The sequence below is a fragment of the Trichosurus vulpecula genome, chromosome 3 (genome assembly GCF_011100635.1).
Source record: "Trichosurus vulpecula isolate mTriVul1 chromosome 3, mTriVul1.pri, whole genome shotgun sequence".
Lineage (NCBI taxonomy): Eukaryota > Metazoa > Chordata > Mammalia > Diprotodontia > Phalangeridae > Trichosurus > Trichosurus vulpecula.
The window spans coordinates 295,584,162-295,609,114 of NC_050575.1; the positions used below are offsets into that span (position 1 = coordinate 295,584,162).

The 24,953-nt window shown below is 40.6% G+C and overlaps 1 protein-coding gene across 1 annotated transcript in view; it reads right to left on the reverse strand.

Annotated features, from left to right (window-relative positions):
* Positions 1–24,953, reverse strand: part of PIWIL2 (piwi like RNA-mediated gene silencing 2) — a 73,990-nt gene that overhangs the window by 22,594 nt on the left and 26,443 nt on the right. Inside the window, exons 11-14 of the mRNA XM_036748145.1 lie at positions 7,957–8,145; positions 7,029–7,113; positions 6,001–6,090; positions 1,435–1,575 (exon numbers count right to left, since the gene is read on the reverse strand). Of these exons, the coding sequence (XP_036604040.1) occupies positions 1,435–1,575; positions 6,001–6,090; positions 7,029–7,113; positions 7,957–8,145 (505 nt within the window). The remainder of the gene's footprint in view (positions 1–1,434; positions 1,576–6,000; positions 6,091–7,028; positions 7,114–7,956; positions 8,146–24,953) is intronic.

Here is a 24,953-nt window from a genome sequence, read left to right on the forward strand (position 1 = left end):
AAGGCTAATGCTAAACAAAGGTCACTCTAATACTAGAATAAAAATTGCTAAAGTTATAAGACATAAAAACTAAAAGGAGAAGATAAAAGCTAAGAACAAAAGGGATATAGAAATGCAGGAATGAAGGGCTCTTGGACTAAAATGGAATATACCCAACTAAGTCTATAAAAATAAATTTGCCTAAACTCTTATGAATTAGGTCAAGATGACTTTTCTTTTACATTTGGTAGATATATATCAAAATCTAGGGACTCAAGGAAGGATGCACAGTGAAGAACATTTGATCATCAGAATGGATTCCACAGGGTCACAATTTTAAAGCTCAAAGTGACCTCATGTATCATCTGGTCCAACCTCCCATTTTACCAATGAAAAAATTGGGGCCCAGAGAGATTAAATCAGTTAACAAGCATTTAATAGATGTTTACTATATGTCAGCCATTGTGCCAAATACTGGAGATACAAAAAAGGGCAAAAACTGTTCCCATCCTCAAGGACCTCCCATTCTAATGGGGGAGCCAGCATGCTACAACTATATGCAACCAAAATGTATACAGTGTAAATGGAAAGGAATCTCCAAAGGAAGACACCAGCAGTGGAGGAAACCACAAAAAGCCTCTTGCAGAAGTTGGGATTTGAGCTGGGACTTGATGGAAGCCAGAGAAGCCAGAAAGAGTCTGAGGAGGGAGAGCATCCCATGTATGGATCATTAGAGAGTAGTTGCAGAAAGTATACTTCGGCTTAACGTAAAGAAAAACATTCTAACCAACAGAGCTGTCCCAAAATAGCACAGGCTGCTATGGCCAGGGAGAGGTAGGACTAACTAGTTGGTCTTAAGGGCTCTTCCAACCTAGAGATTCTGAAGGTGAGAGCACTACAAGATAACCACAATTAATACAAAAAGAATGAAAAGCAAGAACAGGATGGAGAATAGAGGACCACAAAAAGCAAATGTAAGCACTGTCAAAGAAGAAGAGATTACAAAGCACAGGATCCAGATAGCCTTTAGGATGGAAAGATCAGAAGAGAATTAGAAAACAGGACAGTCTGAAAATTCTATGGTCTGTATTCAGAAAAGCCATATTTGGAGGAGGAAGAAAAAGAGCCCACAGAAATCCTGAAAGCAAAAAACAGCATGTAAAGCCTTAAAGAACATTTAAGTATAATAAATGCCAAATGGCATCCTTAGTTCTAGTTTGATAAAATATAGCCCATATCCCTGGGAAATGTAGAAAAATTATGAAAGGCACTGAAAAAATTAGATTAAGAAAATTCAAGTTTGATGGAAATCCAAAAAGAAAAATTACGACTAGAAAACATACTCGAGAACAAATCAGAGCCACTTACATCTGAATATCAAACCTTTCATTGTCCTAATGCTCCCTGAATCTCTAGTACTGATTCTGACTCCCATCCCACACTCTTCCAGCTTGCCTTATGCACATCTGTATCCAGACAGAGCCCCCATCGTATCATTTCATTGTTGGCCATCTCATTCTTTGAAATTTTCTGCAGGAGGTTTCCCAGGGCAGTGTGGTGCTGTTTAGGGCTTAGGTTGATCTGTTGGGTCAAATCCTACATAAAATTGGAAGAGGAATAAAGGATTGTAAGGATTGCTTCTCCTAATTCAGGGCTACATAAATAGCATTGCTTTCAAAGTGTGGATTTGTGAAAACTCCTTCCCAATGAAATTAGCAAGGATTTACAAGCAGCTCAAAGATTTGTAAAATAACCCTTAAAATTTACACAATGACCACATTAACAATGTGCACCGAGCAACACTGAAAAACTTCAAAATTCAGACACATGCAGGGACCCTCTGCGACTTCAGATGTCACAGATGGGGAAGCATACTTCCTACTGTTTAGCACAGAAATGATCCAACATGAGACATACATTTGGTGACACGGCCAGTGTATTGATTTATTTTGTTGAACTACTAACTTGTTACAAGGGAGGCTTAGTCACTGGAAGTGATATTTAAAAAAAGGACCACCAATAAAACTTTTCAAGGAAAAAAAGATCTAACCGAGAGAGAGAGAGAGAGAGAGAGAGAGAGAGAGAGAGAGAGAGAGAGAGAGAGAACGAATTGCTAAGACTTTTCTTTCTTTTGTTTTTAGGAAGGAGCTTGTCCTACAAACATTTATTAAAAACATATGAAAACAGTGGGGGGGGAGGGAGAACCCCTCCTGAAAATACAAAGATGAATGAAGTGCAGGGTTTTAATAATTTTAACAATATTTTAAAAAATATTACTTGAATGATATAGTTTCCAGAAAAAGTACATTTTCAACTCCTAGGTCTAAAATGTGTCCAGTCACAATAATAACAGCCAATATTTTGTGAAGTGCTTTATAAATATTATCTTATTTGATTTTCGTAACAACCCTATGAGGCAGGAGCTGCTATTAGCTCCACATACAGAAACTACGACCTACCTAGAGTCACACCGCTAATAAGTATCTAAGGCAGAATTCAAACTTAGGTCTTTCTGGATCTAAGCCTAGAACTCTAAGCACGATACCACCTGGCTACCTCTATATCAAATTCCATTTGATGTAAGTCATTAGCCAGGGGTTTTGATTATGCTCATGTAGTAAACTGTAAAAGTGACAAGTTCTATCATTACCCAGTATAGCTATCACTTCCAGCTCTAGAGGAGGCGTTCTGCACCTATGGTTTGTGAACTTGTTGGAAAATTTTTTTAAATTATATTGCAAAATAATTGTTTTCCTTCATAATCTTATGTAAGAAGTGACAGGATGTGAGAGTGAGGAAGGCAACCTGGCAGAGTGCTGGACTTACCCTCTGCAAGCTAAATATTCGAATTCAACCAAAGCAGTGGGGCCACCAAGGCAAAATGACTACCAGAAGACTTAATGTCAACAGATAAGAACACTTCTCTGAGCAGGAATAGTTTGCTGTTAACTTGGAGTGAAAGTTGAGCCAACACACGGTTGGCAACAGGGGAGCAGAAAAGGAGTGGGCAGCTTTCAGAGAGTTGGTATACAGTGCTGCATTTGCTCATCAGGGTCAGAATACTGGCAAACATCAAGACTGGTTTGATGAAAATGATGGGGAAGTTCAGAAGCTGCTAAATTAAAAACAAGAACTCCACAGGGTTTACCGGCAGTATAGTTCATTCATCTCTAAGAAGGCAGTATTTAATTCCATCAAAAGTAAAGTACAAAGGGGCAGCTAGGTGGTGCAGTGAATAGAGCACTGGCCCTGGAATCAGGAGGACCTGAGTTCAAATGCAGCCTCAGACACTTGACACTAGCTGCGTGTCCTTGGGCAAGTCACTTAACCCCAAATCACTTGCCTTCACCCCTCCAAAAAAACCAAAGTATGAGTGAAGCTTAGAGAGATACAAGATTCTTGGATCAGTAAGAAGGCAGATGAAATTCAGTTTTTTGATGATAGTAACAATCCGAAGCACTTTTGTGATGCCCTGAAGGCTATTTGTGAGCCAAAGGCATATGGTGCACCTCAACTACTCAGTGCTGATGGAGTCACACTGATTAATGATAAGGACATGATCCTGGAGAGATGGGCTGAACATTTTCAAACAATGCTGAATCAGTTGACCATTTACCCCAGACTGAAGTAAATTCTTCTCTAGACAAATTTCCAACTGAAGAAGAGGTTTTGAAAGCCATTAGGCTCCTCTTCTGTGGCAAAGCACCTGGTCCTGATTCTATTCCAGCTGAGATTTGCAAGGTGGGAGGGAGGTGGTCCATTGCTCGTACAAAAGCTGACCGAAATTTTCTGGGTTAAATGGCAAGAAGTTATCTCTTAGGAATTCAAGGATGCTTCCAATGTCCATCTCTATAAAGGTCTAAAAGACTATTTTATGGTGAACTTACACAGGACAAGCACTTGTATTGTTAATGTATTTTTGCTTAATGGGAAGATCTTTCCTATCCATTAATAGGCCCACGTGACCTGCTTAAGTCACATGGAAGCCTAAGTCACATGAGCCTGAGTCACAAAGGTTATGATGCTCTCTCGCCCTGAAGAAGGGTGTATATATACTCAGAGGTTGGCATTTTGCTTTGGGGCTCACTCATGGGAAGAGTGTTCGTGTGATGTAGCCAGGTGAGACTGCGTAGCTGTTAAGGAGGCCCCCTGGCTTTGAAAACCCCAGATGTTGGTACTTCTCTCTCTGGTAACTATGTATGTATTGCTTTTGGTCAGACAGTTGGAAGTCCTGTCTGTTGGTCTTTGCTATTTGTATTTGCTCTGTTTATATAATTTCTGTTTCTGATTTCTGTTTGTATTTTCTCTGAAGTTCAGGGTGCTGACTTTTCCTCTGAACTAAGTGAATGATATATTTTTAATTAAAGTAAGATTGTTGACCCCTTTAAAGTTCCTTTCCTTAGAAAAGCAGATCAAAGAACCTGTGCTAGCAGCCCTCCTGTGTGCTGGTGTTATTGACCTTACACCCCCACAGCAGCTGAAAGTAGCATTGTTGTTACAGCCTCACATGGAAGTCAGAAGAAGTGATATAAGGACACTCTCAAGGTCTCTCTAAAGAACTCTGGAATTGCTTGCGTGACATGGGAGAGTGGCACAGGACCACCCAGCATGGTGTGCAAATAAAGCATTGTGATCTATGAGCAAAGCAGAACTGAAGTGTTTCAAAAGAAACACGAGATGCGCAAAGTTAGAAAATTCTCCTCAAATATTCACGTGGACTATTTATGCCCATCCTGTGGTAAAACATTCTGACTTTATATTGGTCTGATCAGCCATTTGAACACACTGTAACTTAACTCTAACACAGTGATGTCATTTTGGTCCTTTTCAAGAACAAAGGACAACAACCAATGTATTTTACTTTATGCATTTAAAAACATTCTGAGAAGAGGATGCATAGGCTTAAACTGCCAAAGGAAACCAAGACATTAAAAACAGTTAAGAACGCTTACCTAGAAATTACGTGTCTAAAGACTCAGAGCTCTAACAAACTATTTAGCTTTACCAAATGACAGATTGTAAGCATGAGACAAGTTCCTGCCAGCAATTATATATGAAGGTATGAAAAGCATGAATGAACTTCTTTGTAAATTATATTTATTCTGTGAGACTGATAAATTATACATTTACCACACCCTACAAGGCAGTTATCGGTGTCAACAGGTGTGTGACTGCTAAAAAATGCTTTGTGGTGTTGATTCATTTGGCAACGGGAATGATAGGTAGGTTTGAACTTTGGCATAAAGGAACAGGAAAAAAAAACCTTTTACTAGATAGTGATCTCTGCCATCACTCCACATCCTATATAATGGGACTGAGAGCAAACCACTGTCATGAGACAAGTACTTGAAAACCAGTTAAGCTAACACAGGTTATGCAGAAGACTATAGGCAACCTGCATGGAATTTAGGGACAAATGTGGCTTTAATCCAATTTGAGCCTTCAAAAGGTTCAAAAATCCAGGTCTTTAGCAGGCCTTCTAGGCTAGAATATACTAAAAGGAATTAAGGGAATGAAGGCAGAACTCAAAGGTTAGAAAAATTCTCTGCTCAAAAAGAACATTATTTATGGCTCTTTATATTTCCCTAACATCTGTCTTCAAAGAGCCAAGTAGCAGTGTGGAACAGTGATAAGAGCACAGGACTTTGAATCAGAAGAACTAGGTTCAAATTCCATCACTCTCACTTACCTGTTTGACATTGGGCAAATTGCTTTACCTCTTGAGGCAAAATAAGAAGGTTGGAACAGATGATCTCCAAGTCCCTTGCACTTCTGAAATATTATTTTTCTATGAATTCAAACATTCATTGTATCCCTGGGAAGAAAATTAATTTCTCCCTAATTTACAAAGGGGAAAAACTGAAGCATTAAAATAATGAAGAGGCTTGCTTAAAGTCATAATGGAGGTCAGTACATACACACCACTACTTTCTCAGCTCAATGATTAAAGATCTTCCTTTAAAGCAAGCATCGTCTTGTTACCTCATGATAATAAAGTGCTAGAGACTACAGGATTCTAACCTTCATGGCTCTAAAGTCTTTCTTCATTTTTTCTGGGATTCCGGTCATGAAGGATAGCTCTGGAAGTAGTAAGATCTCGCCTTTTAAAAGCTGAGGGAAGAAAAGAGTAAAGGGAAGAAATAATGAAGAGGAAGAGACATGGTGGGAAACCATGTAGTTCCCCATGGCTCTTTGGTGACTGCTGACTACATGCCTAGTTGTGCATATATCATGGCTTTCAGGCACATCCTTTGGTTTGCCATACTCAGCAGTACAAGGTTCTGAATAAGGAAGCAGTTAAAATCTCAGTAATTTTACTTTGTTCCTTAATACATCAGAAACTTTCTTAGCTTGAGTTGTTATTTTAAAAAGCATGTAGTTACCAGTAGACTATACAATATTGATGTTATCAGCAGAAAAGGTAACATTAGGAAAAGAAACTTATCTCTCTTCTGGGTCCCAAGACACAGCTACAGCCATGCCGTGGTGAGCAGTGTGGCTGGCCAGTATGTGTGTGGGGGTGCGTAGCTCATCTCCTCCATTCCTACTTTTTTCTGCCTTCAGTGTTTGCTTCTGATGACGTGATGAAGCCAATGGCGGGGGGGGGGGGGGGAGTGTAGGTAGAAGGTTAAGACTGTTTTCTCCCAAGAAAGGAAATTCTATAACTTCCCTAATTAAACTGGTCTGATATTTTAATGCTCATGCTCAGGAAAATTTTCCTTTTATTTAATTTAGATCCCTCATGATGCTTTTTAGTGACTCTTTATGGACACTATTCATGAGATGTCAAGGGGCAGCTCTGACTACATTGCTTTTCACGTGTATGTATCATTCTACAATCTCCAAAACACATTGCTCACAACCTCACGAGGCAGCCAGTCATTGCAAAGCTTTAGGGACTCATGTCATACAAAAAACACTGGACAGAATTTTGTAACGACAATATAATAATAAATCCATCGTCTTTGAAAGTTACCAAACTGTTCTGGAGATGGCTGGGAGCATCCAAGACCTTAACAGAGAAATATGCATGTCACAGCCCCACTCACCCGCCCTTGGTTATTCTGCCTCTCGCTGGGCCTGTGGATCAGAAGTGGCTGGTCCTCTTCCTTGACTGTGATTCCATAGTTTTTGCTAGAGAAAGACAAAGGCAGAAGAAATGTTTAGTAGAATGTTCATGTTCCTAAAGTGACAAGTTCCACTACCTGAGCTTCTTAAGCAGTTCTGTGGCATGACATTTGCATAACAGTGCTTGTCAGACTTCCATTGGGAAGAGATCATCATTTATCAAAAGTGTCAGAAAGAAAGATCAATTTGCTATGTAATTTAAGTGGTGACAAAATAAGGTTCGTAGTCTAGAAAGAGTTTGTTATCTACCGTCACCAGGTTAAAGGCTTTCTTAACCAAACAGGACTAAATATGAACAAATCATTAGCCTGGTTACTTTAATGATCTCTTCATCCAGCCCCCTTACCTAACCAGCTATACCAAAATAATACTGATAAATGATAGTGGCCATTTAAATATATGGCGCTTCAAGGTTTGCCAAGTGCTTTACAAATAATTCTCATTTTATCCTCACAACAACCAGGTACTATTATTATCCCCATTTTACAGATGAGGAAACTGAGGCAAACAGCTAGTAAGTAACTTACCCAGGGTCACACAGCTAGTAGGTGTCTGAGGCTGGATTTGAAATCAGGTCTTCCTGACTCTAGGCCCAGGGGAACTAACAGGAGAAACTACCAGTAAGTGGGTAGATTAAAAAGACAGCACATTCATGCCAAATATCCTGAGAGTTATTTCTTTTTTTCCTTTTTTCTTTTTGGCAGGGCAATTGGGGTTAAGTGACTTGCCCAAGGTCACACAGCTGAGAGTTATTTCTTAGCTTATTATTTAAGAAAAATCATGCTCTACAATGAAATTCAAGTTCCTTCATCTTCTTCCTTCTCTGGGTCCACACACAGTCTTTCCTACCTGTAGTATTCCAAGAATGTAATCTCCTTCCCATCAGACATTATAAAGCTATCTTTTGGAGTTTTATTCCAGTCAATATCGTCAATACGATAGGTACGATTGTTGTATCGGGTTATAACAATGCTGCCAACCAGCAGCTTGGTACATTCATCCTGGAAGTTTTCACTGCTCTGCTGATATATGGCATGCCTTTGGGGAAAATGAATCAAAGGGTTTTGATTACATTACCATGCAGAAAAAACGAAACGAAATATGGAAGAGACAGACCAATGAAATAGGAATCAGGGTCCCTTCCCCCCCCGCTCCCCCCGTCCTCCTTTTCCCCCTGTCTCTTTTTCTCTCTCAGCAAGGCCAACTACTTACTTCTCTCTGAATTAACTTAATGAATTACTGAATTAACCAAACTGAAAATCACCAACATAATACATATAATGCCATAAAAACACTTTGTTAAAGGCTACAATGTGGAAGAGATATTGGACTTGTGTGTGACCCCTGATGGCAAAGCCAAAACTCATGGGTGTAAGTCACAAAAAGGCAAATTTAAGAACTGTGTCTACAAAAGGTTCCTAGTAATTAGAGGTACTGGAAAGCAGAATGAATTCATTGCCACAGAAAGTATTGGATTCTCCCCCATTGAAAGTCTTCAAGCAGAGACGGGATGAGCTCTTTTTGGATATGTGACAGCATGGATTCCTTTTCAGAGGTAGGATAGGCTGATGGTCAGAGACCCTTTCCAACTCCAAAACTGTGTGATTTTCTGATCTGCTGTACGTCTTATTTCACTAAAAGGAGAACTAATAAATTCTTGCCTTGACTTACCCATAATTTTCATGAAGGGCAAAGAGGCAGATTTTTCAAGCTACTAAGGTTTACTGATGATTCCCAGCAAAATTATAGGAGAGATTATTAAATAAATGGTTTATGTATGACAGGAAGCAATGATCACCTGAAACCAACACAGACTTCCCATGAACAAATTATTCTAAATTTCATTTCAGTTAGCAGACTGGTAGTTCAGGAAAATGCTGTGTCATTTCTAGATTTCAGTAAGGCCTTTGATAGCCTCATGTACAAAATAGAGAAACATGTATATTTTACACCTACATATATACACACATGCACACATGCATATACATACATATATATATAAAAATATATATATATATTCCACTCCACTAACACAACCATCATCCTAATTGAGAGCTTCATCGCCTCTCATCCAGACTATTATATTAGTCTTCTAATTTAATTTCTACTTTTTCCCTTTCCAATTCAGCCTCCATATAGTGATTAAGAATAGTCTTCTTATTTCAGTGACTTCCTTCTGCCTCTAGGATAAAATACCAATTTCTTGACCTGAAATTGGAGGCTTTAATCATCTGGCCTCCAGCCTCCCTTTTCAGAGTCACAAGATTCCTATGTACTCCATTAGACTGGAATCAGTTGCTATTTCCTGTACCTGACATTTCATCTCCTACCCGTCCATGTGCTCACAGAAGCTGTCTCCCACACTTCTCACTTTCAGCACCCTTACTTATCTTCTTCCAAGGTTCAGTTCAGGTGTCATCCTTCCTCCCCTCCCCCCCAAGCCATTCTGATTGTCAATGTTCTCTCCCTCTTCAAATTACTTTGTATTTCCTTTTCTAAATGTGTATTACGTCCCCCACTGAAATGGAAAGTCCTTCAGGGCAGGAACTCTTTTTTTCATTTTCATCTCTGTACCCAGCACAAAGCTGGCACTTAATAAATGTCTGCTGAAACGAATTTAAATATGGACAGAGAAGAAAGAGACAGAAAGATTGTCAGGAAAAAGGCAATAGGATTCAGGGAGGGTTGTCAGAAAGCAGCCACAAATAGCCCTGATGGTGCAATTTAGAGAACAAGACCCTCTACCTAATATTTCTGAGAAAAATTGGCTTAAAAGCACTATTATAAAGAAGCTTTTGTCTATTTCAAAATTTAATGGAACACATGCTCTGGCCCTCTCTCCTAGACAGGCCGCTACATTTGCCTCTAAGAGTTCCAGAACGATTGGTGTGTTTCTCTTCTTCTGACAGTCTATGTCAGTTATTTCCTCTTCCCACTGTTAGGGGCCAGTGACTAGAACCCCAATTCAATTTGACCATTTGTCAATAACTAATTTTTACAAAAGGATATTTACTTCAAAGATATACCAAGAACAAGTACAGACATCCCCTCCTTTTCCCAATACCTCCACGGGCACATTTGCCTGTAACACCTCAGTCTGCTGGGGAATAGATTCAAATCTTAGCTCAGTTCCAACATAGCATTGGTCCTACCACATTCAAATCCAAAGGCAGAAAGTGATGTTGGACAGGTCCTCATATCAGTTTCCACTGGGAGGAGGACCAGAGGATTAGGGGAGAAGAGACCTGAAGACCATTCCTTGCTCCTTGGCACATTAGTACTGAGCTGGCTGCAATACGTGGTCTGACTCTAGGATTCCTGTGGATTGCTCACGTGACCTTTTGAAACTCTCAGAGACTCCACTCCCTTCCCCAATATCCTGAGTGAAGGAGTCTCTGAGATCCCCTAGAAGGGGACAAGGCAAAGTGCCAGTAGAAGAAGCTGACAGGGCTTTTTGAACGCCTTAACAGCCAATCAAAGAACTTCTCTTCCACCACCCACCACATGAACCAGTTACAGAATTATCCCTATATGCTCTATCATCTCTCCAAGGAACTTGCCTTACATGTCATCACAATTCTCCCAGAAGCTATCTATCCAGAGTCCTCTACAAAGAGGGACTACATCAGCCAAATAAGTTTTAGACTTTCATTACATTAATTCATTTTTAAAATTAAAGTCTTTTTAATTAAAATGTTCTCTGTATTAAAATTTTTAAAAATTTGTACTAACACCACCCCCACTGCTACTATAAAGACAAAAAGTCACATCCATCACTTGGTTTTTAATTTTTGAAAATAATTTTTCCTCTCCCATATGGAGGAGGAGACAGGTAGAAATATCTAGAATGACTGACTGATTCATGAGGGCCAACCTTTGATCACTTATTATAGAAAAATTATTTAAGAAATTTTCCAGAATCAAGAAAAACAAATAATATTTTGCCAACAGAAAAATCCACAGAACTCTAAAAATAAGAAGCTAAGTACTAAACTCACCCAGACCCATCACCACCAAACTTTAAAATAACTTCAAAGATAAAAGAATCTTTCAAGCCACCAAGTTTCTCCTGAATCAGGATCTCCCCAGACTTGCCTGCCATAGCTCCAGGGTTGTTAAAGCGGACAGATGGAGTTCAAATTCACAGACTGATAATTACACATTCTATTCTACAGGTCATGTCCCCCCACACAGGGTTCCACTGAGAATATATGCTTTGCTAGAACAAAACAAAAAGATATGGAGCACAGAACTAGACTGTTCTACAAAGAATTTCTACAACAAAGAGTTCCAAAAAGTACGTGAATTTGAGCCTATAGGTAGACAAGAAAACATTACCCTATCATGTGCCTCCACCTTTCCCAGGGATCTAGACTGCTGCTCCAGAATTATGATGTTATCCTGAGGTTGTGTCCAGTTCCACACCTCCTCAGCTCATCCTGCCCCTTCCCCCACTCCCACCAAATGGGTCAAGAATTTGAGATTTCTAGGAGTCCAGAAACATCTCATTTGGTAGAAAAGAATAAGTACTTATACAGTGCCCACTGCATGGCTTTATTATCCCATTTAATCCTCATGACCCTGGGAAGCAGGTGCTAGTACTATCACCCCAATTTTACAGTTGAGAAAACTGAGGCAAGCAGAAGTTTAGTGACTTGCCCAGGGTCACACATGTAGTAAGTGTCTGAGACTGGATTTGAACTTGGGTCTTCCAACGATTCCACGCCCAGTGCTCTATCCAAGGTACCACCTGCCAGCCCCCATATAATTTATAAGTAAAATGGAAATTAAATTAGGGGGAAAAAGTGAGGGAAAAGAAGTGGAATATGAAGAGGGTGGAAGGCAGTGGCAATGGCAAGGCAGATCAGTGAAGAGGGTTAGCTGCCCCTGGAGTTCAGCCATCCTGCAGAGGCCCTTCAGCAGCTGGACAGCAGAGCAGCCTTCTGTAGTCACAAACCAGTCTGACACTGAGCACAGCAAACAAAGTCTCTGCTAGACTCTGATGTCTGCTGCCTCCTCTGCAGCTTAGCCTGGGCTTCAGTGTCCTCTAGTCCCCTAGATTAGGTTATCCTCCTGTGGACCCTGAGACTACCAGGTTCCAGATTAACCTGGTGACAAACTTTTTCTTTTTCATACGAAAATTCTAGCTCCTAACTTTGTAGGGTTTCCCATCATGCACTCTCCCAAATCAGGAAAATTTCTATGATCATAGTGAGCATTTACATAATGCTTTAAAGTTCGCAAAGCACTTTAGATATTACTTCACTTGACCCTTATGACAGCCCATTTCATTATCCCCATTTTACAGATGAGGAAATTGAGGCTAAGATTAAGTAATTTGCCTAGGACCACAAAGTTAGGAAGCAGATGAGGGCAGAATTTGAACTCAGGCCTTCCCAATTCTGCATCTAGCGATGTATATACTATAACACCTAGCTGGCTCTGTACCATACAATTTGCCCATGCCTATTTGCCACAGCTCACAGCCAGGACAGGATATAACTCCTATCCTTAGGGCAGGGGAGGAAAGGGGAGAGGATGAATGAAAAAAAATGATCAGCAGCATAAGGTATAAACATGTTTAGTGCCATATTCCTCGCTGTTTGGAGTCATTCCTCTCCAGGCTGGACTCCTGACCCTCTCAGAAATCTCTGCAGCCTGGAAGCCCACCCTACCCTGGTACTTCTCACACTGCAAAGCACCCCCCACCCCCTTCTGAGTGGCTGACATCCTCCCATCACCCCCATTTTAAAAGGACACCCAGGCCAACCATATTTTCCCTTTCTCTCCAGACTGCACTCTTACCATGCTGCCGTCATCTCCTACCTTCCATTCTCAATGGCCTTTTATGTGTTATCCCATTATAACGCTTCTTGAAGGCAGGGCTTGTCTTTCTGCTGATTTGTATTTCTAGTGCTTAGCACTCTAACACACAGTAAGCACTTAATTAATGCTTGTTGACTTGACCTGACCTTGTGTTTGTTATAGTATTAAAAAATGTAATGGGGGGCAGAGCCAAGATAGCAGCTTGAAAACAGGGACTCACTTAAGCTCTCCCCCAAATCCCTCCAAACACCTGTAGAAAATGACTCTAAACAAACTCTAAAGCCACAGAACCCATGAAATAACAGAGGGCAATAAGTCTCCAGCTGAAGACAGCCTAGATGGTCACTGGAAGGGTCTACTGCACTGTGCTGGGAGTGGAGTGTAGCCTAGCATGGGCCGCGCCAGGACAGACCAGGCTAGGAATAGACTGGGAGGAGCAGGCCTCAGGGTCCTGATTCACTGAGCTGTGGCAGTTACCAGACTTCTCAACCCACAAACACCAAAGACAATGGAGCAGGTCAGTGGGAAAACTGCTGGATCTGGGTGAGGGAAGTGTACGGTCTGGCTGCAGCCCTGGGGCGGCAGAGATGGCTGCAATGTGAATTAGGTGGCTGATCAGAGCGGGAGTACAGAGATAGCTTTGCTGGCACTGAGGCAAGGTTCTTTTGCTTTGCTCTGCTTGGATATGGATCGAGGTCCTGGTTGGCAATTCTTGGGGGAAGGGGAGCACTGGCATGGCAGAGCTTTGTGGTAGCTGTGGAGAGGGAGTCCTCCTGGTGGTTACACGGCAGAAAGGAGCGCTTACACTCACAGACCAAAGCAGGCCAGGAGAGGGGCATCACACCACCTCAGAATAGAAGCAGCCCTGAAAACAGCAGCATGAAACCCCTGAAGCTTGGGACAAAGCACTTTACAGTCTGAAAGCAGTCATACCCTGACAAAAAGCTCAAAAGTCAAGTAGTTGGCTGGGGAAATAAGTGAGCACCGTAAAAGGACTCAGACTATAGAATCTTCCTTTGGCAACAAAGAAGATCAAAACATACAGCCAGAAGAAGTCAACAAAATCAAAGACCCTACCATCAAAAGCCTCCAAGAAAAATATGAATTGGTCTTAGGTCATGGAAGAGCTCAAAAAGGATTTGGAAAAGCAAGTAAGAGAAGTAGGGGAAAAACTGGGAAGAGAAATGAGAGTAATCCCAGAAAATCATGAAAAACAGGTCAACGACTTGCTAAAGGAGACCCCCCACAAACTACGGAAGAAAATAACACCTTAAAAGTAGACTAACCCAAATGGCAAAAGAGCTCCAAAAAGCCAATGAGGAGAAGAATACCTTAAAAGACAAAATTGGGGACAACTAGGTGGTGCAGTGAGTAGAGCACCGGCCCTGGAGTCAGGAAGAACTGAGTTCAAATCTGGCATCAGACACTTGACACACTTACTAGCTGTGTGAACTTGGGAAAGTCACGCAACCCCAATTGCCCTGCCTTCCCCCCTCCAAAAAAACAAAACAAAAGCAGAATTAGCCAAATGGAAAAGGAGATCCAAAAGACCGCTGAAGAAAATACTACCTTAAAAATTAGATTGGAGCAAGTGGAAGCTAGTGACTTGATGAGAAATCAAGATATTATAAAACAGAACCAAAGGAATGAAAAAGTGGAAGACAATGTGAAATATCTCACTGGAAAAACCACTGACCTGGAGAATAGATCCAGGAAAGATAATTTAAAAATTACTGGACTACCCGAAAGCCATGATCAAATAAAGAGCCTAGACATCATCTTTCAAGGAATTATCAAGAACTGCCCTGATGTTCTAGAAGCAGAGGGTAAAATAGAAATTGAAAGAATCCACAGATCGTCTCCTCAAAAAGATCCCAAAAAGGAAACTCCTAGGAATATTGTCACCAAATTCCAGAGCTCCCAGATCAGGGAGAAAATACTGCAAGCAGCCAGAAAGAAACAATTTGAGTATTGTGGAAAAATAATCAGGATAACACAAGATCTAGCAGCTTCCACATTAAGGGACTGAAGGGCTTGGAATACAATATTCTGGAGGTCAATGGAGCTAGGATTAAAACCAAGAATCACCTACCCAGCGAAACTAAGTATCATACTCCAAGGCAAAATATGGATTTTCAACAACATAGAGGACTTTCAAGCTTTCTCAGTGAAAACACCAGAGCTGAACAGAAAATCTGACTTTCAAACACAAGAATCAAGAGAAGCATGAAAAGGTAAACAAGAAAGAGAAATCATAAGGGACTTACTAAAGTTGAACTGTTTTGTTTACATTCCTACATGGAAAGATGATGTATATGATTCATGAGACCTCAGTATCATAGTAGCTGAAAGGAATATGCATATATATGTGTATATGTATATATATACATATGTGTGTCTATGCATGTATATGCATGGGTGTATGTATATATGTATATATTGTACATATATATGTATATATATATATATATATATAGGCAGAAGACACAGGGTGAGTTGAACATGAAGAGATGATATCTAAAAAATTAAAATTAAAATAAAATAATATAAATAATATAAAATAAAATTAAAATTAAGGGATAAGAGAGGAATATATTGAGAGAGGGAGAAAGGGAGAGATAGAATGAGGTAAATTATCTCACATAAAAGTGGCAAGAAAAAGCGGTTCTGTAGGAAGGGAAGAGGGGGCAGGTGAGGAAGAATGAGTAAATCTTGCTCTCATTGGATTTGACCTGAGGAGGGAATACCATACACACTCAATTGGGTATCTTACCCCACAGGAAAGAAGGAGGAAGAAGATAAAAAAGGGGGGATGACAGAAGGGAGGGCAGACGGGGGAGGAGGTAATCAAAAACAAACACTTTCAAAAAGGGACAGGGTGAAGGGAGCAAATTTAATAAAGGGGGATAGGTTAGGAAAGAGCAAAACATAGTCAATCTTTCACAACATGAGTATTGTGGAAGGGTTTTACATAATGATACACATGTGGCCTATGTTGAATTGCTTGCCTTCTTAGGGAGGGTGGGTGGGGAGGGAAGAGAGGAGAGAATTTGGAACTCAAAGTTTTAAAAACAGACGTTCAAAAACAACAACAACAAAAAAAAAAAACAAAAAAACAAAAAAAAAGTTGATCTGGGTTTCTTGCTTAGCAGCTGCTCAATTTACTCTTTTTAAGAGTGTCCTCTCAATAATCCTACACAGATAAAGTAAGTATAGGGTTCAGATCTGTGATCTCGCTGGTATGAGGAATCCTCTGCCAATGCAGGTCAACTAACACCTATAATCTTAAGCAATGCCTGAGGTTATCTGACTTGTGTGGGGGTCCCAAAGACAGTATGTGTCAGCAGTGGGACTGGAATCTAGAGATTCCTGGCTCTGAGGCTGGCTCTAGCCACTCATACCTTGCCTCTTGAAAGTAAGCGATATTATCCCTATATGATGAAGAAACTGAAGATCACAAAGGTCAGGTAACCTACCCCCAAGCTGGTCAATGGAGGAACTAAAATAAGAAACCAGGGCTTCTGACTCCCAAGTCCTGCACTCTTTACACTACAAAAATAGGAATGAACATGGTAGTGTACCCAGGTTTGAGTTGATTAGGGATCCTGTTGGTGAGTTAAAGGAGGGAGATGCTTTTCTTCTATAACTAGAGGGTTGGGAAAGTTTTCCCTTGCTTGGATGTAGGGGATAAATCCATCAACTACCACTATCAGTCTACACAGATGTAGTTGGCTGGCACTGGGTCAGGTGCTGGGGATGTAAAGACAAACTCTAAAATAGTCCTTGCCCTCAAGAAGTTTATCTTCTATTGGGGAGGTGGACATGTACACATATGAGGCATATACACACACATAAATATATATACACATATAAAGTAATATAAGGCAATGGGATGGAAAACGGCCCTTGAGCTGAATTTTAAAGGAAACTAGGGATTGTAAGAGTCAGAGGAGTGGAAAGAGTACATTCTTAGCAACAGAGAGCAGCCAATACATGAAGACGGAAGATGGAATACAGAAAGAGGTCAACTTGGATGGACCTGAGTTCATGAAAGGGAGCAAGGAAAAGTGAGTTTGGGTCAGGCTGAAGAGTTCTGAATGACCACAGAGAAGTTAATATTGGAACTTAGAGGTTAGAGGCTCTGGGGTTTACTGAGCGGAGGAATGACACAGTCAGATCTATGCTTACTGAAAATCACTGTAGTTATGTGTAAGCAGCCATGAGTAAAATGGAACGAATGCAGAAAGGAGAGATTTCAGGCAAGTAGACTAATTAAGAGGCCATTGTAGTAATCCAAGTATAAGGTGAATAGTTTGGCCACATGAACCAGGATTGTGGCTATGTGAGCAATGAAAAGGGGACAGATTGAAAGAACTTTGTTGTGACAGAAATGGCAACAGAATGGCTATGTGAGATGGAGAATGAGCAGTCAAGGACAACACTGACGTGGTGAACCTTGGATACTGGAAGGATGGTGGTCCCCTCAAAAGAAGTAAAGAGAGAAGTTCAGAAGAGGAGTGGGTCTTTGAAAAAAGATAACAAGTTCTATTTTGGACATGTTCTGTTTGACATATCTATAACATATCCAGTTTAAAATGCCCAGGAGGCACTTAGTGATGCAGGACTGCAGCTCAGGGGAGAGACTGGAGCTGGATATGTAGATCTTTGAGTCACTTGCATAGAGATAAGTAAACCCATGGGGTTTGGTGAGGTCGTAAATAAGAAAAAAGTAAATGGGGTATACCCGGTTAGGGCTTATGATATGGATGGTGCCAAGAAACCTGGGTGATCACTACAGAGCCTCAAAGGACTTGTCTTTGACACTTGAAAATGCAAATCCCGATGCTGTGGTGCTTGGAATGTTCCCAGGCACTAGACAGCCACCTGGATGGCACCAGTAGCCCAGAGGTCATTTATGAGAAGTTAGCGTTTCAGCTTTGTGTTAATAAGGCTGGACAGCTTCCTAGAGAGCAATGTCTAACAGCACAGAGGGTGTGGAGAAGACAAACCACAGTAGGCTAACCCAAGTAATCAGGGGACATTAGTAAAATATAAACCAATTCCTAAGGACAGTTGTCTTCTCACTTTTAAATGTGTCCATAGGCTTAACACAGTGCCTGACCCACTGGTAGGTTCTTAATAAATTCTTGTTGATCAAGTGACTCCATATGATGTTGTTACACTTATGAAGGTGTAAGCAGTGCAAACAGCACACCAGCCAGAGATCACTCATGGAGACAGAGTAATTGGAGAAAACAAAAATTTGTCCACATGCTTCCAGGTGAGCTACTTAGGTGTAAGCCAATGAAAATAAAATAGAAGCTGAACCAGACATGACCAAATTCATCCAAGAAGCCTGAGGCAGGCCTGTTGGACCACCGCCCCCACTATCCCAAAAGGGATAAGATGCTTCAGGCTTAGAAACAAAGTTCCTACTTGAGTAAAGACACTCAAGTGAACTATAAGAATCTGAACATTATTTTCCTACAAATGTGGACAAAATAAGAACACAGCTCCTAGGTACACTCAGGAGAGGTATTTGAAGAAAGCCAAATGAACAGAGGTGATCACACAGCTTTTTACCAGGACCCTTGAATCTATCTTGACTGCTGGACTTCACTCAGTAGTGTTGGGAATTTGTTTGTTTTTTTTTTCAGGGGCTATGAATGGTATTCTGAAAGCAAAGCATGGTACTCACCTGACAGTGAACAAAACTAGCGCTTTTGCTAGGATACAGGTATTTTCCCTGTTTTGTATATGCATTTTTACTAACCATTTTTTATGTTAATGCTTTGGTATCTTGGTTGCTCACAGGAGAGAATGCTCTGCTCTCTGGGGAGAACTAGAGTGAAGTAAAATTTATATATTCTTAATAAAAATTTTCTCTTTGTGCGTGTGCATGTGCATGTGTGTGTAAGAAAAGGCACAAGCCATTGAGTTAGTAATGGCAAATCTTCAAGAAGTAATCTTTTTGGAATGAGTCCAGAACTTTGGTAATGGGCCATAAGGTTGGTACCTGCATGGGGTCACTTCCTCATCTTCCCAATGGATCATGGATTCTGGGTTCTGATAGGTGAACTTCTGCCTTATTTAGCCTGGAACCCAGCCTTCTTGTCACTTCCTGGCCATTTCCAAACCATCAGAATGTAGTCCTCCCCCTGCCCCTTCTAGTTCCTTCTATGAACTGTCTCCCCCATTAGAATGGAAGCCCGTTGACAGCAAGGCCATTTTGCTGGTTTGTTTTAGTGGCCAGTGTTTAGCACAGGGCCTGCCACATAATAGACATTTAATAAATGCTTTATCATTTTTTATTCATAAAGATTTCTGGTTAGGAAACGTCCTTTACCAATACAGACTAGCAAGTGTTCTGCAATTGATCGTTTCAAGCGATGCCTGTGTCAAAGGCAGTATTTGAACCTAGGTCTTCCTTTCTCCAAGGCCAGCTCTCTATCTTACTGCCTCTTTGTTGGCTAAAAAAAGTTTTTGATTTGATAAAGCAAAACAATGCCTTAAAAGGTTTTCTTATAACAAAAGATCTCCCAAGTATACATCAAAATTACTCAGGATTCCTTGAAAGATATAGCAGAGATAATCTTGTTTAGTGACCCTCTGATCACTGATATCATGTGAAGCATAAAACAAGACCTATGCTCACCAAATATGTTCACCACTGTCATGGAGGAGATCCAGTAGAGTCCAAATTGAAGAAGGATTCCCTATAGATATTGAGGTCCTCTAGTTGTGGCTGTTTGCAATTGGCATCGTGCATGTTGCATCCGGCCCTGGAACACTACAGAGTCTCCTGGGTGAGACGAATAACCATTCCAAAGAGTTAGGCCTAACCATCCACACAGGTAAAATAAATGGCTGAAGAATGATACTGTCCAGACTATGATATGCAGTTAGATAAACAACCTGTCCAGCCTGTCCATGACAGATATACCTCAGGAGTCACAATGCAAATGAAGGACTTGGGCTTAGAATTAAACAAAAGGAAGGGAGTGGGATGGATTGCCTGTGTGCATAACTCCTTTAATAATCCTAAACTTGTCTTGAAAAGAAGGTTTATCATTTTTTAACACCAATATTCTACAAGTTGGTGGAATATAGGTATGGAATGAGATATGCAACTTCTGACATAGCCAATGCATTCATTTGTTTTGCTTAACTGTGCTTATTTATTACAAGACAGTGTTCTATTTTTGGGGGGAGGAGACAGTCATTGGGAAGTGACAGTGCTGTAAAAAAAACCAACAAGAACTTCAAAATAACTTAACAAAACACTTAAAGTCAGGGAGCACTACAGACTTGAAAGAATTAAAATTCAGTACTACTCAAGACAATGGAGAGGAATGTGGTAGGAGTGAGTAGAGAATAATAAAGAAATATATGGCCTTAAAAGATGGATAAGTCAAAGGTAAGAGTAAGGAATAATGGGATGGCCTGTCTACTGATATCCTTTAAATGTCAAAAGAAAAAAAAAAGATGGACCTGCACCCTACCCATCATATACTGGATGGACCTTCTTTGGCAACTGATTGGAGGACATGGTTAAGATGCACAAGATGGGCTTGATCTGCATTGGAGGGAACATCGGTATCTATGAAACTAAACATGTATTTGAGTAAATCAGGAGAATATTGTGGATATAGTATACTTGGACTTCAGCAAAGCATTTAACAAAGTCTCTCACCCTATATGGAAGAGAAAGAGAGAGAGGAAGGAGGGAGGGGAAGAGGGGGAACAGAAAGACAAGGAGGAGGGGAAGGGAAAAGAGAGAGGGGAAGTAGAAGGGAAACGAAAGCAAGAGATATAGGCTGAGGAGAGTATAGTTAGACAAATTCAGAACTGACTGAATGACCAAATCAAGAGTAGTCATTACTGGATTCATGTAAAACTTGGAAAGAGTTGTCCAGTGTAACATATGATGTAATTAGGGATCTGCCCAGACCTTGCCACAGGGCATTTACCATTGTCTTCGAAGACATTCATATGGAATCTGGAGATGGCACAAAGTTAAAAGGGATAAGTAAAAATGGGTGACAGACTCAAAGAAGATCTCACAAAGCTAAAATGAAGGACCAAACTATTAAGATGAAATTTAATAGGAATAAATGTACAGTTCTATACTTAGGTTAAAAAAATCAACTGTAAAAGTACAGCATGGGGGAGATGTCACTAGATAACTGTTTATATAAACAGGATTTAGGGGGCTTTCATGGATTGTAAGTCCAATGAATAAACAGTGTGAAAAGACCGATGGAATAATTAGCCTGAAGAACAGAAGACTTCGGTGAGGACATGAGAACTGTCTTCAGGTACTTGAAGAGCTGTTAGATTAAGTCTGGTGTAGGGGGCAGTGAATTTGGTAAAGAAAAAGGATCAGACTTGGACTTGACTACAAAGGCAGAAGAATTAAGGACAATGAGTAGAAGTTGCCAAGAGACAGACTTGGGATTGACAGAAGGAAAAACTTTCTCACAATTTCTGTTCATGCTAAGAACGGGTTATCTCAAGAGGTAGTGTGATCTCCTAACTACAGGTCTCTCTGTAAGGAAAAGCTGAAAGAACACTTGGAGATCTTTGTTCTTACATGGCCTCGGTGGTTCATTTCAAGTCTGAGATTATCTGGTTCTGGAAACAGTTCTGGTTTTATTTGTGATTTTATTCCTTGTATTGTTTTCATTTGTTCAGATCATTAATTTTTTTAAAGGTACTAGAAGTAAATAACCTACAGGAAACCCGGGGTCTTAAAAAAATACAACACTTCTTTGGAAGCACACACTATGTAATGATAATTCAAATGATGAAGTGCTCAGAAAGACATAATATATAAGTAACTAGAAAATAAACAGGCAGGTATTACAGAGAAAATAAAGCTTTTTTTCAAACAGACTGATTATCCAAAATAAAGAAACCTACTATGTGTTGCAAGTGAGCTGCCAACTACAGAAGGGATGTGCTGGCAAAGTTTTATGCTTCTAAAGATATCAAAAGGTTTCAGAATATAAAATTGTACATGGCAGCCATCTATCACTATCTGGCTTAAACCTACCTTTTCAACCTAACTTCACATTACTCTCCTGCAGGCATATGACATCCCAGGCAAAATGTGACCTCCTTGCTCAGCCCCACCTTCTAGAATCCTTTCTATCCTTCAAGGCTGATTTCAGCTCTCATCTCCTCCAGGAAGCATTCCCTGATCTTTCTCCCCTCCCCCTTCCATTGTTAGTGTAATGTCCCTCTCAGTGTCTGCCCTTTGCACACCCTGACACTTGCTTGGTGAGGTGGGAAACAGGCCTAGGTATAGATGAGAAGTGATGATGGTTCACCACTAAGAGTCACAGTTGGAGAGGGATGTCATAGCACCAACTTTTCCTTGCAAGGCCAGGAGGGGTCAGAGGTCTTAACCAGGTGGCCAGGACTAAGAAAAGCTTCCATCTTTTCTCAAATTTATCCCCTGTGCCATGGATCCCAGGGGCAGCGTACTTCCAGTTTCAGGCTCTGCTTTTCACTACTGTTCCTAGTAGCATTCAAAGCTCTCCCTAACTTGCTCCCCTCTTACATTTTCAGTCTTCTTACACCTTACTCATTGCCCTACTGACTCTTCAACCCAGTGACCCTACCTTCTGTGCTCCATACCCCACTGGCTATGCCACCCACCACCCACCACTCCCCTACCCCCAATGCCTAGAATGCTCTTCCTCCTCATTCCTCTTTTCTGCCTCCTAGTTTCTCTACAAGAAAGCTTTCTGCATTCCCCTGAATGCCAGTGACTCCCCTCTGTTCTTATTTCTAATTTACCTTGTATTTATTTATGCAGTCTGTATACAATTGTTTGCACGTTGCCTCCCTTATAGATTGTAAGCACCTTGAGATCAGGGACTTAAAACAATACTTGGCCTAAGTAGGTGCTTAATAAATGACTGTGGATTAATGAATTGGTTCCCAAGGTTCAGGGCACTGGGAGGCAGTGTGAGGCAGTATGGGGAGCAGTGACACGACTCTAATAGATATGTGACCAACTAATCAGAAGGTGGGAAGACAAGTCACATCCCAGCCTTCCCTCAAAAGCCAATCAAGGGGCTTGTCTCCAAGGCAACCATATTTTTACTCATTGTCATCTAAACCTCCACCTTTCTGCTCATTCCCCTAGCTTTCTCCCTCCTGCTCCAGAGTGGGCCTGTCAGGGAAATTATAACTTTGCTCCGTGCACCCTCACCAGCAACTGTGCATATACCTTGGGGAAATGCCCTCTTTCCCCATTCTCCCCCACCCCCTTAAAGCATACCCATACCCTGCCCTCCAAATTACTTCATAGCTACAACAGGCATTCCTTTAGTTGGTAACAGCCCCTCCCCACATCCTTTTCAATTTAAGTGAGTCAAAGTGAGCTGCAAGAGATGAACAGATACTCTGTACAATCCGGCCATAATGTTTCTCGTATAGGATGCTCTATCTCCCACTCCAGGCATTGTTATTGGCCATCCTCCACACCTGGAATGCTCTTCCTCCACACCTCCAATTTCTGGAATCCCTGGTTTTCCTTTCAGTTTCTATCCACCTACTATGGATGACATTTCCTGTTCCCATAAGCTATTATTGCCTTCTCCACAAAGGCTACTTTGATTTATGTACATCTTAGGTAAACATACATACATACACATATACACACTTTTTTCCCATTAGAATGTGAACTCCTTAAGAGAGGGCTCAGCACAGTGCCTGACTCATAGCAGGTGCTAAATAAATGCTTGATTGATACCTAGAACCCAGATGAGAGAGATTAGTGAATCTGTGCCATCACACTTTTTAACTATGGTTTCATTGGCACCCTAGAATCCCTTCTAAAATTCTACCACACTTGCCTTTCCAATCTCCAATTCTGGATAACCCCTCTGTTCCAGTACCTAAACTGGCTATTGCAGGCTTTACAGTCACAAAACTGTTCTCCACTAAGGCCATTACAAATTCAAGCTCTATGAGCTCAGATAAACTTTCACCGATACTCAACAACTTTTTTATACCTCCTTTATTAACTCATCAGACTCCCCAGAGACTATTCCAAGCTCACATCTCAAAAGCCCATCTTATTCAAATGACAAGTCCCACTTCATTGGAAAAACCAAGGGTAGCCAACATAATAAACTCAAATCTTTTTTTCCATACTTCAAAACTTCTCTTTACCCATCCTCTCCTGCCTCAACAGAAGACGTGTTCCTTCATAATAAAGCTAATCTCTGGTTAGGTCAACAAGCATTTATTAAGTGCCTACTGAATGCTAGGCACTATAATAAGCCCTGAGGAAACAAATTATTGTCATCTTTCCAGGACTCTTCTAGTATACATCTATCAATCACTCACTCCAATTGCTCTCTTTACCCTGCCTTTAAAAATGTTCCAGTCTCCCCTATCTTAAAAAAAAAAGACACAACAAAACAATTTTTCGTTTACCCTGTTAATTCCTTGAGTACTTTCACTGAGAAACTTTTTTCTTTTTTTTTTAAGTTTTATTGATGCTTGTTTACACCAGATATTTCCCAATATTGTCCCTCCCCGAATAGAAATCACTCTCTTGTCATAAAGATAGTTAAGCAAAACCAACTGAGGGTGTATAAGCAACATCTGACACCATCAGTCTTATACCTCTCTAGTGAGAAGGGACAAATATGTCTTCATCCCTCTGGAACCAATATTGTTCATTTGAGCTCAGCAGCCTTCTAGTGTCATTTTCACTTACACTGATGTAGGCACTGTATGTAATTCTCCTAGTTTTGCTTTCTGTACTCTGCATTAGTTCCTATGTCTTTCTATGTTTCTCTGAATTCTTTATATTTGTAATTTTTTTAACAGTTCAATAATCTTCTATTCACATACCAATTTCTTCAGCCATTCACCAATCAATGACCACCTGATTTCTTTCCAATATTTTGCTAGTGTAACAAGTATTGCTACAAATATGTTGATATATAGGAAGCTTTTTTTTCTCCTGCCTTTGACCTTCTCCGAGGCCCAATAGT